Genomic DNA, 19784 nt, shown 5'->3' on the forward strand with positions numbered 1-19784 from the left:
TATGCAAATCTAAAACCAACGAATTCCAGGATATAGTAACCAATATTGATGAACCAAGTTTAACTTTACTGGATGCTGAAATCAAATCAAATATTGTCGATGACGAATTACCTGAAATCCAACCAGTTTCTCTTAATGACAATCTATTGATTATTGAAAATAAAACAACTTCTCCTGAATTTGCTTTGCCAGAAACTGAAGACAAGATACAAATATGTGATAGTTTTGATGAACAAAAATGTACAGACGAACAAATCAGTTTGATGGAAGACAGCGAAATATTTACAGAGTCATTGTTATCAAAAATCGGCGATGAAACTGTTGAAACCAACGAGAACATTTTAGACAATACAACTACAAGTCATGTCCCTGACAACTCTGGTGATACCATTGAGACTGATTCTGATGAAGATGTAAGTTTAGCGGTTATTGCTAAAACTTTGCAACAAAAACCAGAAACAAATGAGTCCATACAACTAGAAGAACCTTTGGACGATGATAAAACCAGCATCGCGTGTTCTCAGGATCAAAATAACACGTCGAATGATTTTATTCTAAAGTATGATATAATAAAATCCAAGAAAAAGCGGCGGTACAAGAAGTCTATACTGTATAATTCGAAAAAGGTGAAGCCACAAGTCAAAACTGAGAAAAATACCCGAGCAAGTCCTGTGGTTGTTAAACCAATTGACGCGTTGAACTATTGTGAAATTTGCAAGAAGAGTTTTCAACGTTTGGAAAGCTTGAACAAGCACAAGATGACTTTGACGCATATTGCTAAGTTGTCGGAGATCGAATTTTTGAATAAAAAGAACGAAAAAGATGCTGAGGTTGAAGTAGAAGAAACCAAGATAGATGGTGCACCAGCTAATGATGATGATGCACCAGCCAATGGTGATGATGCACCAGCCAAAAGTGATGATGCACCGGTTCACAAAGACGTTGATGCTTTACTTGAAGTTGCCAAACCTGACCAAGTTGATGAAGTAATTTTACCGCCACCAACGCAAATCCAACATTTACCACCGAATCCTGATCCCACACCAGATATGAACAACCGCAAAGCCCTGAGTGTAGAAGAAGCCTTGTTCTTCGAATGTTGCAGCCTTCTCAAAAGTTCTGAAGCCACCAAGAACGAAATCGCGTCCGAAACTCAGAAATTCAACCCGAATCTGTACGCCATGGATAACCTAAAACTCCTCACAAACAACCATCACTATTCGAATAAATTCAGCGATATTTCTAACGACTCCAACAATGTACCAGCAGTTCCTAACATCCAGGAAGACAGAGGCGGTAATCTGACCGCGTTTTTGGCCACAGTCGATAAATTTATTAGTGCACCTCTGTTGAATCACCATCAACGTGATGATTTTGCAAGGTCTGATGGTGATGGTGAGTTTTTACCAAGCCAAGACCAAGTTTTAAGGTACAACAATGATTATCAACGTAAAAACTTCTCCCCTATATCATCCACTCATAGCGATGTAGTAGACGATAACTTGTACATAAAGTCTAATGTTTTACCAACTGATAGCTACAGCAACGACACAGTTTCCAAAGATTTCGACGCCAATTTGTACAATGAAAATAATATGATAGTTCATTCTAACTTGAATTCTTATTCTGAGACTGGTGACAGTACTCCTCCTTCTTTGGTGAACACGGATGATGAGAATTCATTGGATAATTGTGTGGAAAATACAAGTGTTTTTGGTGAAATTGAGAAAAATGTTTATGGTGATGAAAAAGGTGATGATCAAGGTGCACATGGTGACAAGATAAGGGAGACTGATACAGTATTAAATGGGTGAGTTAGAATTTAAATAGTGTTTGAAAAGTTTTGGTTTTTTTAACTTCCCAAAGGAGAAGTTTATTTTCATTAAAAAATCCGATTTGCTAATTTTATGTTTTCTCGACGTTTCAAGCCATTCTGAATCGAATTAGACCAACATTTGGAAAAAGTATGTGTGTGTGTGAGTGAACATATTTTTTATCGTAAATCGACGTTTTCTCAAAACCGGCTGGACCGATTTCAAAAATTTAAAAGCCATTCGATGTATCTCGATGAGGACTATTATTTGTCAGTTTTGTGCGACGATCGGTTAAGCCGTTTCTTCATAAATCGCAGAAAATTGAAAAAAAATTTGTCCACGTTTTAGCCGCAATTAAATAAATCATATATTAGTTGGGAATCGATCTGATTAGTTTTTAGTAATGATCGGCCGGGCCGTTCTTTTAATAAAGTGTTAAAAAAAATTTTTTTTCGACGATTTTCATGAATTTTTTTTAAGCTAGATACTATAGTCTTATATATCATACTAAAATGTTACAGCTTTACGACAAATAGTTCAATGCTAAAAATTCTAAAGCTAAAAAAGTTTGAGAAAATATTATAGTCAAAATTTGTGTAAAAGGTTGCTTTTGTGATGTGATGAGTCAAACATTATCAATTAATTAAAATTTAAAATAACTAGTGGTGTATGGCATCGTGCCTTAAGGCAAATTGCTGGAACTTCCCGTACCGTAATGAAATATTCGAGAAATTTTAAACGTTTTCAAATATATTATTGCAAATACTGTAACTTTAATTATTTTTGCTATCTTGTTATATCTGAGCAAATCAAATGTAAATTATAAATAAATCAATTTATCTCCAGAACATTAACAATCGTCATTTTATTTCGAATTCAATTTAAAAAAAAAATAGTTGCCTAATTTGCACAAAATTGAAAAAGTGCTCCGGTATAGTCACAGTCTGAACGCATTTGCAAATAATTCTGTGCGACATTTTCACTTATACTGTGCTTGGATTGGCGGCATTTTCACATTTTTCAATAGTTTTCACAAAATTGAAAAAGTCTTCCAGTACATAAACAGTCTAAACGCACTTGGGTAAATATTTGTAGTAGAGTAGCGCTTAGACTGTACTTAGCCTGGGTAATTTTTTGAATTTTTAATCCAAAATTACAAAAATATTTTATGGAAATTAAAAAAAAAGGTGTAATAATTTTCCATTTATCCTCAAAAGCAATTGTTTTGTCAATACAAGAAGAGAGCTTTTTAGATCATTCAAATCGGACGCTTAGTTCACTCAAAAACTGCCAGTTTTTGCACATTTTGCTCCGTATCTTTGAAATGGCGGGACCTGCCTTTGCCAAAAACTGATCACTTCTTCTCCCAATTATTACAAATTGAATGTTTTTTAGATCATTCAAATCCGATACTCCGTTCTCTCAAAAACGCGATTTGTATTTTCTGCACTCTTTGCTCCTTATCTCCGTAAAGGCTGGACCTGCCTTTGCCAAAAACTAATCAGCACATCTCCCTATCAATAGGAATCGAATGTTTTTTGAACCATTCAAATCGGTTGATCCGTGCGCTCGAAAACGTGACTGGAAATTTGTATCCATACATATATACACACACACACACATCCATTTTTTCTGAAGTATGCCAAAATGTTCAGAAACCTTCAAAACGTCGAGAAATGTAAAAATTTTCAATTTTGATTTTCGGCCCATTACAATAACTTACCCTACGGGAAATTAATAAGATTCAATTTTAGGACACAAACTATCACGTGTCTGTGCATTATAATTAATATAATAATTATAGATAATTTACATGTTTTTGAGAAAATTAAGCGCAATGTTTAAATTTAATTGAAAGCGATAACTTTATTTTTAAAAAAATAAATAGTTGACTAATTTCATCGAAATATCTAAATTTCAATTTGGATTGATTAAGTCAATTCTTACATATTTCGGGAAATTCATGGTACTTGTCTTTAGGCTAAATGCATTTCATTTGTAACTAATTATTAAGGAAATGGTTTTTTCAAAATTAGTAATGCAAAAAATTCGAGAAATCAAAAATTTCTCGATTCGAATAAAAATCTGATTCTAATGATATTGTTATTGTTTTATAATCACTTGATTCGACTTGGCACATCTCAATCAAATATGTTTTATGTGTTTCTTTACCCAGTAATGATAATAAATTACTGTCTATTTTTCAGAATCCTCGATTCTGACCTAAGCGATTGCCACAGCGACCTAGACCTGCCTCCGAGTATTCAATCCAGCCCAAATTCCGACAAAAAGATCCCTACCAAAGGCGCCCTGAAGGTTTTCGAAAGCCTTAAAGTCAGCATTCCGACATCCGAGATCAATCTGGAAAAAGTGATAAACGCTTGTTCGAATTCATCAAAATTGGCAGCATTTGCTGAAATTGCTTTGCATCGCGAACATTCTAACCACTCCAGAGACCTCGAATTGGATAAACTATCGCCTCCGATTGAAATGAATATGTCGGATGATAATCTGGTTATAGATGAGAGACCGATTACACCAGGACGTGGGTTATTAGATGATTTTGAGGAACCTGTCCAGGAAGAAGTTGTTGTTAAACCTAAAGACGTGGTGATCACTAATCCTCGCAAGAACAACGTGGCTTTAACATTTGGCAACAAATTAGGTTTTCGTATCAAAAAGAAACGTGTCCAGAGAAAGACTGTTAAAAAACCTGTAGGCAATAGGAAGACCAGGAAAAACAACAGCAAACCTAAAGAAGTCAAAAATGTCATCAAAGACGTGTACGACTTTGATGACGATTCCTTGGAAAATATCGACTTGGGAGTGGATAAATTAAAAGGATACGCTTCAAGCAAAACTGTAGGCAAACCTGAAACCAATATTATTCCTGATGAACCACCACCGCCAGTAATAGAAGCTATAAATTTAGAAAATTCTATACCAAATTCCTTGCAAACGTCTCAACCTTCAGATGATGATGTGTTTGATTATTTGTCTGATAATATGAGTGATGTTAGTTCTGCAGAATCTACAGCAACTGTTAAAACTAAATTGGATATTGAAGAAAAACCTAAACGTTTGATTGTTGGCAAAATATTTAGGAAAAATTTAAAGGACAAGCCGGAGAAACCTAACGTGGACGAGTTGTTTGATGCACTTTTATCAGAAACTGATAAGGAAAAAGAAAAAGTAGAACAAATAGTTGAAACAAATGATAAAGTTGCATTGGAAAACGCGGTGGAACTAAATCATGTGGATGTGGATGTGGATGTAAAACCAGAACAAGAAGTTGTAAGTCCTGTTAAAAACAACAAAAAGAAGAACCACAGAAGCAAATCCATTATCGAACAAGAACTTGGTATGAGTTTTCAACAAATCAAGGAAATTATTGGTTTCGCCACACGCAAGTCCCAACGTAAGTGCACCACAGGTAAACAAAACGTTTTGGCTGAAAACTGGAGCTCCGATGAAGATTTGGATACGCGGCTCAAAAAAGAGAAAAACAGATCCGACAGAAAATCAACCAAGGAAAACATCGAACACAAATCACCTCGTGGTAGAAAAAGTGATCCAGTGATAGTTAAAAAGAATGCAAATGATGTAGTTGGCAAACCTTTGGAGGAAAAACCGGTAACAACCCAGGAGACTACAGAGACTCCAGTCAATGGCGTTGATACCAAAATATCAGACGACAAAGAGCAGTGTGTGGTCAATGGTGATATGAACGAGGATAAAACTAAAAAACTTGTAAACGGGACCGGTACGACCCCGAAGAACAAAAGAACGTACCGCAGGCGCCCCAAAAACGACAACTTCAGCAGCGACTCCGAGACTGATACTGTTAAAAAACGTGCACGCAAAATGCGCAAAAAACGCAAATCCTTCACCAAAACATCCAGGGATCACTCTTTGACACTAGACAGCGCTACTGAACCATTACCAGAGATTGTAGAAAAACTTACTACTGACTTAAACGTCGAAAAAATAGCTGCAGCTAATAAAAAACGTAATAAGCAGAACTTGACGGACCTGGATGCCCAGACAGCTGCTATATTATCTCTTCCAAGGAGAAAAAGAGTCTCTACAGACATGCTGTATTATTGGTCGAGTTCTAGTGATGAGGATCAATATGCAGGGATGATTGAAGTGAAACCTATCAGGGACGATGTGAATTTGAGTGAACATCCTATACAGCACGGTTGGATTGTTGGTGACTCTCATAAGAAACTGGTGACTCTTTTGGCGCATGCCAAAGGGAAGAAGACGGAAGATTGTGCTGTTAAGGAGGGTCATATTAAGAAGAACAGGAGTACCTTGTGAAAAGAGTATTGAGGTAATTGATATGTTGAGCTTTAGACCTGAACGCTCAGCTGCTTTTATTATTAACGTGAAACCTATCAGAGACGATGTGAATTTGAGTGAACATCGTATACAGCACGGTTGGATTGTTGGTGACTCTCATAAGAAACTGGTGACTCTTTTGGCACATGCCAAGGGGAAGAAGACGCAGGATTGTGCTGTTAAGGAGGGACATATTAAGAAGAACAGGAACACCTTGTGAGAAGAATATTGAGGAAATTCATTGTCACCTTGTGAGAAGAATATTGAGGATATTGATATGTTGATACTTAGACCTGGACGCCCAGACATCTCTTCCAAGATGAGAAAGTGCATTGACTGATATGTTTCATGATTGAAGTGAAGCCTATCAAAGACGATATCAATTTGAGTGAACATCCTATACAGCACGGTTGGATTGTTGGTGGCTCCCATAAGAAACTGGTGAGGATTGTGCTGTTAAGGAGGGTCATATTAAGAAGAACAGGAATACTTTGTGAGGGAAATATTAAATTGATATGCTCATCCTTAGACCTAGACTACTAGCTGCCTTTATGATTGAAGTGAAACCTATCAGGGACAACGTGAATTTGAGTGAACATCCTATACAGCACGGTTGGATTGCTGGTGATTTTCATAAGAAATTGGTGACGCTGTTAAGGGGGATTGTGCTGTTAAGGAGGAGGTCTATATTAAGAAGAACAGGAGTACCTTGTGAAAAAAGTTTTGAAGAAATTGATAAGCTGATAGTTACACCAGGACAAAGCTCAAACACCTTTATCTCTTTCAAGACGAATATTTACTGATGTGCTGAATGACGTGAATTTAGGTAAACATCTTTTACAGCACGGTTGGATTGTTGGTGACTCTCATAAGAAACTGGTGACTCTCACAAAAAAATAGTGACTCTTATAAGAAACTGGTGACTCCCACAAGAAACTGGTGACTCCCACAAGAAACTGGTGACTCCCACAAGAAACTGGTGACTCCCATAAGGAAACTGGTGACTCCCACAAGAAAACTGGTGACTCCCACAAGAAACTGGTGACTCCCATAAGGAAACTGGTGACTCCCATAAGGAAACTGGTGACTCCCACAAGAAACTGGTGACTCCCACAAAAAACTGGTGACTCCCACAAGAAATTGGTGACTCCAATAATCCACTGGTGACTCCCATAAGCAACTGGTGACTCCCATAAACAACTGGTGACTCCAACAAGCCACTGGTGACTCCAACAAGAAACTGGTGACTCCCACAAGAAACTGGTCACTCCCACAAGAAACTGGTGACTCCTACAAGAAATTGGTGACTCTTATATGAAATTGGTGACTCTTATAAAAAATGGTGACTCCCATAAGGAACTGGTGACTCCAATAAGACACTGGTGACTCCAATAAGACACTGGTGACTCCAATAAGACACTGGTGACTCCAATAAGACACTGGTGACTCCAATAAGCTACTGGTGACTCCGATAAGAAACTGGTGACTCTTATAAGCCACTGGTGACTCCTACAAGAAACTTGTGACTCTCTTCAGAATCGGGTGAATTCCATAAGAAACTGGTGACACCCACAAGAAACTGGTGACTCCAATAAGCCACTGGTGACTCCGATAAGCCACTGGTGACTCCCATCAAAAACTGGTGACTCCCACAAGAAACTGGTGACTCTCATAAAAAAAATAGTGACTCTTATAAGAAACTGGTGACTCCCACAAGAAACTGGTGACTCCCATAAGGAAACTGGTGACTCCTATCAAAAACTGGTGACTCCTATCAAAAACTGGTGACTCCTATCAAAAACTGGTGACTCCTATCAAAAACTGGTGACTCCTATCAAAAACTGGTGACTCCTATCAAAAACTGGTGACTCTTATAAGAAATTGATGACCCTCATAAGAAACTGGCGACTCTTATAAGAAATTGATGACTCTTATAAGAAACTGGTGACTCCAATAAGCCACTGGTGACTCCAATGAGCCACTGGTGACTCCCATATGAAACTGGTGACTTCCATGAGAAACTGGTGAATCCCATAAGAAATTGATGTCTCTCATGAGAAACTGGTGACTCCCACAAGAAACTGGTGACTTTCATAAGAAACTGGTGACTCCAATAAGGCCCTTGGTGACTCCAATAAGGCCCTTGGTGACTCCAATAAGGCCCTTGGTGACTCCAATAAGCCACTGGTGACTCCAATAAGCCACTGGTGACTCCAATAAGACTAATGACTCTCATAACAAAATGGTGACTTTTATAAGAAATTGGTGACTCCCACAAGAAATTGGTGACTCTTATAAGAAACTGGTGACTCCCATAAGAAACTGGTGACTCCCATAAGAAACTAATGACTCTCATAACAAAATAGTGACTCTCATAAAAAAAATGGTGACTTTTATAAAAAAATTGGTGACTCTTATAAGAAATTGGTGACTTGTACTGGAGAAAATTGATGGATCGATCCTTAGACCTGGACTGCCAGACAGCAGCCTTTATGTTTGAAGATCCTTTAAGAGACGACGTGAATTTTAAAGAACATCCTATTTTTGTTGGTGACTTCTTCAGTAAATTGATAACTATTTTGGCATATATCCAGGTGAAGAAGACTGAGGATTCGGCCTGGGTTAAGAATGGACATACCTTATGAGATGAGTATTAAATAAGTGGAAAGTCATTTGTTGTTCCTTATTAGCTCACTCTATTTTAAATTCAAAACTGGTGATAAAATTAAACAGAATTTATTTAGCAAATGTATATTTATGGAGCAATTCTGCTGTAACATAGACAATAAGATAGCGTTATCAGGGCAACAATTATTGGTCTATCTAATATAAACAAGCAAGGAAGAAACTTATAATAAATGCACCATCAAAGATTCTGTTATCATAACATTCTTCCTTGCTTGTTTATATGTAAAAAAACGCCGGATAGCACAGCAAATAAATAAACTTATCATAATTTTCACTACCAAGCGTTGCCATGACAACACTATGTTATGAGCTCTATTACGGATGTATTAATTTTTTTTTGGGCTAATATGTGATAAAATTAAAACCATTTCTTCAACATTATTTTCTGATCTGTGACATTTAAAGTGATTTTTTTTTAAAATTGATCACTTATGGATATAAAAACTATTATGAATGTAAAATGTGCAGTGTATCGGTGATTATGAACAAAAGCTTTGTGTAATATATTGTTTTATAAATGTGTATATATATTTGGAATGTCGTGAATCTATCCAAAATTAGTAGAGTAAGAAAAATTGTATATATCATATAATGACACACACACACATATATGATAGGTTGTCAAATATCTCCCTTCCGCTTGTTTGCTCTTGGTTTATAATACAAAAAGGCGGAAGGGAGATATTTGACAACCTAATATATATATATATATATATATATATATATATATATATATATATATATATATATATATATAATATATATATATATATATATATATATATATATATATATATATATATATATAATATATATATATATATATATATATATAATATATATATATATATATATATATAATATATGTGAGGCTTTATATTTTAAAAAATGTTTTCGTCATTTTTACTTTAAATTTAACACTGAACTATTATTTACATGTTTTGGCACCACATTTGTGTCATCATTTAGCAGAAATTTATACCAAATGTTAAATGTATGAAGTTACAACAAAAAATAATTAAACACTGAGAATAATTTATTTATAAATTAATAACAAAATATCTTATAATAATACTCAATAACGTAGAAAAGATATTGTGGTGATATATTGTTTTCGGTTCATAAATAATTACAAGTTTTCTGGATTTCTGGAGATTTTTCTATTCAAAATCATTCATCAAATAATTTTTTTATTAGTTTATATTAAACAAACAATTGAAATATTAGATTTTACGTATTATTAACGTTACTGTAACGAACGTAATTTAACGTTGATTATTTGTGTATATTGTAACGTACTTGTTACGTAACTGGGTTTTAATTATTTTGGGAATTTTGTTTTTTTTTATTATTTTTTAGAAATTTATATCATATTTGAAATTACAACAAAAAATAATTAAATACTGAGAATAATTTATTTAAAAATCAATAACTAAATATGTTATAATAATATTCAAAAACGTAGAAAAATTATTTTGCTAATTTACAGTGTTCGGTTCATAAATAATTACAAGTTTTCTGGATGTTTGGAGAATTTTCTATTTTAGATCATTCTTTTTGGCTTCCCAGTATTGCTTTAATTAATTTCTGATTAGTTTCTAATAAACTATCAATTTTACGTATTATTAACGTTAATTATTTGTATATATTGTGACGTATTTGTTACGTAACTGGCTTTAAAGTGTTTCTGGAATTTTGTTTTTATTATTTTTTATGTTTTCTTTGGGTATTTTCTTTTTAAACAATTTTTGCTCTTAAGATTTCAGTAATTTGGTAGAATAATTAACAGTTTTTTAAATCTTTAAATAAAATAAATAAAAATTCTAAAAAAAATTGCAAAGAAATTTTTAAAAAATATAGCATTTCTCTGCAACAAATTGGATTTATGAATAATTAGGAAATAATTATGAATAATTAGAATAGAATTTCTTTGCAACAAATTGGATTTATTAATAATTACAAGTTTTATGGATTCTTTTTTTATTCAAGATAATTCTTTTTTTGGTTTTCAGGATTATTATAAATTATTTTGCTATTAGTTTATTAATAGATAATTGTCAGTGTTTAATTAGTAGAAGTACTCAGCAGATCATGAAAATATGTCTTCTTCTTCTTGATGTCATCATCACAGCATCAACAATTTTGAGAGCTAAATCAAAACTAAATTCTTTTAATTTTAATATTTTTCTTTTCATATTCACATTGTTTTAGTTTGCAATTTTTTCACTGATGACTGATTTTTCTGTCGAAACGTCCAGACAAATAAACAAGTTTTATAATCAAGTCAATATTTTAAGAATTGCATAGTTTTGTGTTAAACAAGTTAAAGGAAAACGAAACATTTTTTCAAGTATAAATGGCCTGAGATATATATATATATATATATATATATATATCCATTACTATAGTCACAAATGGACATTTGAATCTTTACAATATAAATTTGTACATAAATTTTATCTTCGTGCTGCATATATGTATAAATGTATCGTCAAAACATATATGTAATGCTCTTCGATAAGATGAAGTATAACTTTTAGTTTTAAGTTCATAAACTAAACTTTTATATTTTTAACTTTATTAATAATAAGATTAATCTGAATGTGAAATTCTTGTCAACAAAATCCTTGTAAAGCTGTATGATATGTAAAAATTTATTGCAATGAAATAATTTTAATTAGCAGAATGGTAGATAATAGAAACAGTATGTATATATATATATATATATATATATATATATATATATATTGTGTATAGTTTTAACAAATTTATGAGTTGATTCATCAAAATTTTTGGATGTGTGCTATTTGCCGCTTTAACTTATGATACATTTTCTTTAAATTGAATTTTTATAAATATGGTTTATATATATATATATATATATATATATATATAAGAAAAGTTTATTCTCATTAAGAGGGATCATACTTTTTATTTTGTGCAATTTAGAATAGAAAAAAGATATTTATCAACAGCGATAGATTTTATTTACATTTTTATAATTATAATTGAATGGATAATGCATATACATATATGTATATATATATATATATATATATATATATATATATATAAATGATCGTGTATGAATTTTTATAGGTTTATTCGATATTCATATATTTTGGCTACAACCTAGCCTTTATTTACTGGCTAGCTTGATATTCTATTTAGAGATTTGTGTATGTGATTTTCATATATATATATATATATATATATATATATATATATTTCTCTTATAATTGGTTAGCTTAGGATTAACACTGCCATATGTGCCTTTCGTGATGCTTTTTTTTGGTGTCGTCAAATTTATTTTTGTCATTTCAAAATAAATTTATGCTTGCTCTATATTTTTGAAAGTGAAAAAGACATATTTGAATGTTGCGGTGAATGTTGCAAATATTTTTTTATAAGTGAAGTCATAGTTTAATTTTTGATGTGTGATTTTTAAGTGTACTGCCTCTTCGACTATTCCATGAGAAAATAAATATATATGTATAGATGTGTATATATATATATATATATATATATATATATATATATATAGTAATAACATCGATTTTAGGTTTTTTTAACGTTACTTAAATATTTGTAACTTTAAATATTTGTACGTATAGGCAACGTATCTGTTACGTAACTAAATTTCAAATGTTTTGTGGAACTTATAATTTGAAATTCTGTTTTAATTTGATTGTGATTTGTTTTAATTTAAACTTTTTTAAATTCTTAACGTTTGACGATTATTTACTAATTTCTGTATTTTTTTTAATGCTCCAAATTTAATTTAAACATTTTTTTTTCTTAATTTGTTTCAAACATTTCGCCAACGCGGTTGTAGGATATATATTATATGTAATTTTTGTTTTTCAAATTAAACCTTAATTTTCATAAATATGAGTGTTAATCAAGTGTTTTGCTTATTTAATGTGTTTTTTAAATATTGTGTTTTTTACTGAAGAAGGGCTAAGATGGCACAGGAAACGTATGGGATTTTTTTTTTAAATATTTTTAAACATATTTAGTTTTTATTTTAATATTTAGGTGGATGTCTGGTAAAAACTTTTTTTGTTTATTCCATATATGTATATACAAAGCATCCACCCAGATAATAAAAATAAAAAGAAAATTAAATTATGTTGGAAAAAGAATTTATTTAAATCAATTTCCATACGTTTTTAGTGCCAAATTGGCCATTTTTTAGTGTACAAAAATACACATTTTATTTCAAAAACACAAAAAGCTTAAAAATGCCCTCAAAAATAATAATAGAGGTTTAAATTTGAAAAACTGCATTATAAATATTATATAATTTTGTGTAATAAGAAATTCATAACAGTTACGTAATGTCACTGTTATGTAACCTATGTTACGTAATATTTACGTTCCGATATATATATATATATATATATATTTTCATTCTTTTGGTTTCACATCTCACTTTGTCTGTATGTATGTAAATATATATTTATATTGTATATATTATATATAAATATATATAGAATAAAATTACTTAGAATATTCTTCTTTGTATCTGCACGTGATTCTGTGTTACTCGGGCCTGAAATAATTAAATTAAATTAGATAAACACATATTAATTAATATATCTAAATATTAATCTTTATCGTTGTTTCTTTGTAATTAATAACTATATATTATATTATATTATTGACGTAAACAAAAATTATATTTATAATCTTAAATTAGAATTTGTACGTGTAAATATGATATGAAAATAAACGCGAGTAATATTTAATAATAATTTTGTTGCGTTTGATTTTAGAATAGATACAAAATATAAAAATATGAATACAAAGTATTTATACATAGATAAGTAAAAAATGTTTCATATTTATTTATTTATTTATTTATTTATTTATTTATTTATTTATACGCCAATCGGCTTTATACAGTTTTATAATATTGTTTGCTAATTCATAACTTGTATATTTATATCTATATCAATGTTTTTCTGCATTTTTTAAATTCGTATATTTGAATTTTAAAAGTTGCGCCAATTTTGAACTCTGAAGTTAGGTACGAGTGGTCCTCAAACGTCAACATGACAGCGCCGCGTTGTCAAGAATGAAATAAATTCACAAATATCTGTGCTAGTTATTAATTTATTAAATACATAATTGCTAATAGTTGAAAACAATTATAAATTATAATGTAGTATATGAAAAATGATATTTAGCCCATAAAAACATTATTTAACTCTTACAATAACAATTATTAATATCACACCAAAGACACATAACCTCAAATTGTACAATTGTAATAAATTTTAATTGTACACTAAGAGTTTCAAATGCATTATATTTATGTTTAATATAAATGTTTAAATATCTAATTCAACATGTCCAAGTCAGCTTTATATGAAATTAATCCTGAACAGCTTTTTGAGCAAAAATCTATCCAAGAAATTGAACAAGTTCGTATAAAGCTTCAGCATGAAATTGAGAAAAAGCGTGAGGAATTACGAACTATGGTCGGGTAAGAAATAGTAACATTAATATAATTACATATATTATTAGTTGAAGTTTTTAGTGAAAGTACATATCAACTTTTATCAAGTCGATTATTAACACATATCAGGAAGTTCATGCAACTTGCTTTAAGGCAAATTCAAGGCTTATATGATTATTATTATTACTTATTTTTTATTCCCCAGGGAGCGTTACCGTGATCTCCTCCAAGCTGCTGATACAATAGCCGAGATGAAACAGACAGCTTCTAAAGTGATACAACATGTTAGCAAAATCAATGAAGTTTGTGAAAAATCTAAAGAGTCTGGATTTTTTAAATTGCAACTAACAAATTCGAGAAATAGCAGCAGGTCGCACATGAACTTCTCTCAGGATTCTGTAGCTGCACAAATACATATATTAATTATTGTGCCTGAAAAGATTTGGACTGCTATCGAGAATGAAGATTTTTTGGGGGCTGTGGAGTTGTATTTGTTTGCGAGGCATATCAGCACAGGTAAGAAAATCATTATATATATATATATATATATATATATCGATTTATTTCCTAATTTTCTATTTTTTTAGGTCTACAATTTCGTGTAAATGATGATGTCCAATCAGATAAAAAATTTAATTGGATGAAGCTTGCTGAGAGACAATGGAATATGATTTCTACATTCAATGAGACGATTAAAAATGCTTGTAATGAAGCACTGAAATGTCCTGATATTAAAACAGAGGTATGATAGTTTTATCACTATTAACCATTTATTCTCAAACTTATTGTGCCTTAAGGAAAATTGCTGGAACTTCCTGTATCAAATTTTTTTTTTTAATTATTAGAAATTTGTTTTTGAAAATTAGATTTTTGAAAAATTTTAAATTTTTTAACAAAATTGACTATTTTGAAAAAAAGACAGAATTTTTATTTTATATAATTTTATTTAATTAATTATTTTTTAAATATAAAGCCCACACATTAGTTTTAAGAGAATTTAAAAATTCAATTATTATACTTTGTGGATAACAATTAATATACATTTAGTGTGTGTGTGTGTGCTTGCGGATACAAATTTTTGTCGACTATTTCGGGAACACCGATCAACCGATTTGAATACAAAACTAGTGGGGTGTATGGCATCGTGCCTTAAGGCAAATTGCTGGAACTTCCCGTACCGTAACGAAATGTTCGAGGAATACTGAATGTTTTCAAATAGATTATTATAAATATTGTAACATTGTCTAATATTTATAAGAATTATATAAACCGAATAGCAAAGTTGAAATTATTTGTTTAAAGTATATTAGAACTATAGTCAGAATTAAAAATAAAATCTGAATTATTTTTGATATACAAAAAAATTCTTTTTTGAAAAAAAAAGTTTGAACAAAAATTTTTTTCCAAAATAAATTATTTTGTTAAAACAAGCAGAAAGTTCTTTGAATCATTTAAATCGAAAGCTTAGTTCTCTCAAAAACTGCCATTTTTTACATATTTAGCTTCGTATCTTCGAAATGGCTGGGCCTGCCTTTGCTAAAAACTAATAAACACTTCTCCCAATCGTTACTAATTGAATGTTTTTTATATTAGAACTAATTGAATTGTTCATTCAAATCGGATACTCCGTTCTACTCGATTTCTATTTTCTGCAGTCTTTGCTCCGTATCTCGGAAACGGCTGGACCTGCCTTTGCCAAAAACGAATCAGCTCTTTTCCCTATCAATAGGAATCGAATGTTTTTTGAACCATTCAATTCGGTTGATACACGAATACACATACACACACACACATCCATTTTTTCTGGGGTATGCCAAAACGTTCAGAAACCTTCAAAACGTCGAGAAATGTAAAAATTTTCAATTTCGATTTTCGGCCCATTACAATAACTTACCCTAAGGGAGAGTTATTACAGAAGAAGGGAAGTTAAAAAAAGCTTTCGATTCATATTCATAAGGAGACGTCCCGAGTAGTTTTTGGCGAAGGTAGGTCTAGCCGTTTCGAAAATACGGAGCAAAAAGTGCAAAAAATGGCATGTTCTGAGAGAACAAATCGGCCGATTTGGATGATTCAAAAAACATTCGATTCGTATTGATGTGGAGACGTACTGATTAGTTTTTGGTATAGGCAGGTCCAGTCATTTCGAAGATATAGTGCAAAAAGTGCAGAAATTCTGATTAAATCACAGCGTTTCGCGTGAGCATGTCATTGTAGCTGAGTTGGTTGGCGCGTCACCGTAATTTTTGTTCGGTTTAATAGTTAATAAAGTTAAAACCCATCGGGTTCTAATCCCACATCTATAATATTAAAAAAACAAAATTTAATGCTTTTCATGTTTGTATTGTTGATACTACATGAACTATTTAAATTTGTTAACTCAGTGCATATATTTCGCGAACGAAAAATTGATGCATTTGATATAAAATAATGTTCATTCTACCTCTAATAAGTCCGCTTAAATAGATATTGTTTATATATATTTTATTCAAACATATATAAACAACGTCGTCTTATCTAATAAGTTTTCATATTTTGTCTACAAGGAACAAATAATGAAAATTCTAGTTTTTATAATATTTATTCATAGGCATTTTTGTTGAACTATTATTTTTATTCCTCAAATGTTTAATTACGGTACGGGAAGTTCCACCAATTTGCCTTAAGGCACGATGCCATGCACCACTAGTTCTTATTATTATTTCAGACCGCTGTTTGTTGCATATGCACCCTATGTCTATTACAAGATCAACCCTTATCAAATATCCTAAACACGTTCATCAATCTGCGAATTGAAGCCCTGAATGAAATTTTGCAACCGAAAAACGAACAGTACAATGTCAAAACAAAAGTTCAGGAATCTGCAAATTTATTAATCAATACATTACTATTGGTTCACGAATGTTTTGTTGGAAATCCTCAACCCTTAGTGAATGTTGAATTTGATAAAATGTTAAAATCTGATGTGTTGCCGGTTATTAAACAATTGAGTTCGGAGAGTGCGGTTGTTGAAAGAGTGCTGGGAGATGATATTTTGCACTTCAGGTGGGTAAATGATAATAAATTTTCACTACCAGTATATATATATATATATATATATATATATATATATATATATATATACATATTCTAACTATTATCTTCTAGGCCCAGTATGGATTTTAATAATACATTATCATCTAACGAATTGAACCAAGCCATGAAAAAGTGGTTGCAAGAAGTTGAAGTCCGGATTAATAAAGATTTAGCTGATTTAATTAATTTGGTGAACTCTGTGAAGTCTTTGCAAGGGATCAGGCATAAGTTGGCAGATATAGGTGAGTTGAAATAAAAGATTTCTAAGCATTTTTACTTATTTAATCATTTTTATTTATTTTTTAATTTCACTGAGAAGTTTGTTTACGTTTAAAAATCCGATTTGATTATTTTATGTTTTCTCGACGTTTCAAGTCATTCCGAATCGAATGAGAGCGAAATTCGAAAAAGTATGTGTGTGTGACGATTTTTGACCTTTCGTTGACATTTTTCCAAAAACGGCTGCACCAAATTCCCAAATTTTTTGATCTTGAAAATTGAAAAATCGTTGAAAAAGATTTCATTGGGAAATTGCTCTGATTGTAGATTCTGATGGGTACTATTAATTCTATTTGATTCTTACCATAACATTATCAGATTCTTGTCAGATATTTTGCAGATGGTTTTTACTAATCCGATTAGAATCTTCTCGCCTTTTTAACCAGAATCTTATCACATATCACGTGAATCTAATTTGATTTTTACTTTATCAGAATCTAGATTCTTGCTACAATATTATTAGAGCTGGATTCTTACTACGTTCTTTCTAGAATCTCTTCAGATTTTGTGCTAATATATAAGATAATTTTTAGTATTAAATAATGTAATTTTTTTGTACTACTTTCTCACAAAATTTGTACTAAGGTCTTCTACTAAGGATTCTTAATAAGTACCATAATCTTGTTATATTCTTACCAACAGATTGCCTAATTCTAACAATTTTATCAGAGCTGGATTTTTACTATGTTCTTATTAGAATCTTTTCAGATTTTGTGCTAATAAATAAGATAATTTTTAGTATTTAATAATGTAATTTTTCGTACTAGTTTCTTACAAGAATTTTACGAAATTCTTAGTATATTCCTAATAAGTACCAAAATCTGGTTAAATTCTTACAAGAAGTTTACCTAAATTTCACAATGAACTTACTAGATTCTTATTGGATTTCCCTTAAATCATTACTAAATTCTTACTAGATTATAGCTTATTGGATTGTGACTGGATTCTTACTAAACTCTTCTTAGGTTCTAACTTGGTTCGAATTACTCGCCTTAGTTAGATTTAGCTAGTAATTATATAAATCAATTAAAATTTGGAACTAGTGGTATGTATGGCATCGTGCCTTAAGGCAAATTACTGGAACTTCCCGTACTCTAATTAAAAATCTTGGTACGGAACCCAGAAAAAAATTACACAAAATGTGTACACATTATTAAAATCTCTATAAAATATCTGATAGTTTGATGTACATATGTTCAATGAACATTTTTTACTGCCAAATGACATTTTTTCAACTTATTTTTATTGAGAGTCCATAACCGCTGGACCTGCCTTCCCAAAAATTTAATCAGTTCTTCATCTTGTTAATACAAGTAAAATGTTCTTTGAATTATTAAAATCGGACGCTCCGTTCTCTTAAAAACTGAGTTATCGTTTTTGGCAATTTTGCCCCATATCTTCGGAACGGCTAGACCTGCTTTCGGCAAAAACTAATCAGCACGTCTCCTTATCAATACTAATCGAATGTTTTTTAAATTATCCAAATCGGTTGATCGGTGTTCTCGAAATCGTCGACGAAAATTTGTATCCGCACACACACACACACACATACACATACATCTATTTTTTCTAAGGTATGCCAAAATGTTCAGAAGGTTTTGAGACGTAAAGATATATTAAAGTTCTCATTTTCTATTTTTTTGCGATTACTATAACTTACCCTAAGGGACGTTAAAAATGGGCTGCGCGTTTAGGACATACAAGCACGTGTTTGTGTACTATAAATAATATGAATACCTGTACACCTAAGTCTGTTTTTACACGGTCTTTTTGTACACGGTTTTGATATAACAAGGTTTGAAAATTGAATATTTTTAATTTTTTTACACGATATTTAGCACGATTTGAAATGTTATGTACTTAAATTTTTGTATAAGATCAATGTCTTTTTTTACACGGCTTCTTCTGGAACCAATCTTCCGTGTAAAAACAGACTTAGGTGTATTATAAATGTGTTTGATAGATATCAATTAACGCAATTATGTCACTTACACCTAATTTTTTTCTCAGAAAAACCTTCAAACTGGCAAGAAATCTGCACCAAACTCGGCGTTCCCGACATGACCAACGTCTTCGTTCAATACTACCAGCCTCTGCTCACAAAACGCATCCAGCATCTCATA

General features: G+C 31.3%; 1 protein-coding gene across 2 annotated transcripts in view; it reads left to right on the top strand.

Moving 5' to 3' along the window:
* The first annotated feature begins 497 nt into the window (after nucleotides 1-497).
* The window catches only part of LOC113366173, a 25619-nt gene continuing 6332 nt past the window's right edge, over nucleotides 498-19784 (top strand). The window contains exons 1-2 of one of the 2 annotated variants that reach the window (XM_026607738.1): nucleotides 498-1810; nucleotides 4022-7267. In XM_026607738.1, the coding sequence (XP_026463523.1) occupies nucleotides 759-1810; nucleotides 4022-6137 (3168 nt within the window). In that variant the 5' untranslated portion in view covers nucleotides 498-758 and the 3' untranslated portion in view covers nucleotides 6138-7267. Of the gene's footprint in view, nucleotides 1811-4021; nucleotides 7268-19784 lie in introns of those variants that run through there. The other variant, XM_026607739.1, reaches the window with a different exon arrangement.

The sequence above is a fragment of the Ctenocephalides felis genome, unplaced genomic scaffold (assembly GCF_003426905.1).
Source record: "Ctenocephalides felis isolate EL2017-DRISC unplaced genomic scaffold, ASM342690v1 CF-g0.4_SCAFFOLD_01170, whole genome shotgun sequence".
Lineage (NCBI taxonomy): Eukaryota > Metazoa > Arthropoda > Insecta > Siphonaptera > Pulicidae > Ctenocephalides > Ctenocephalides felis.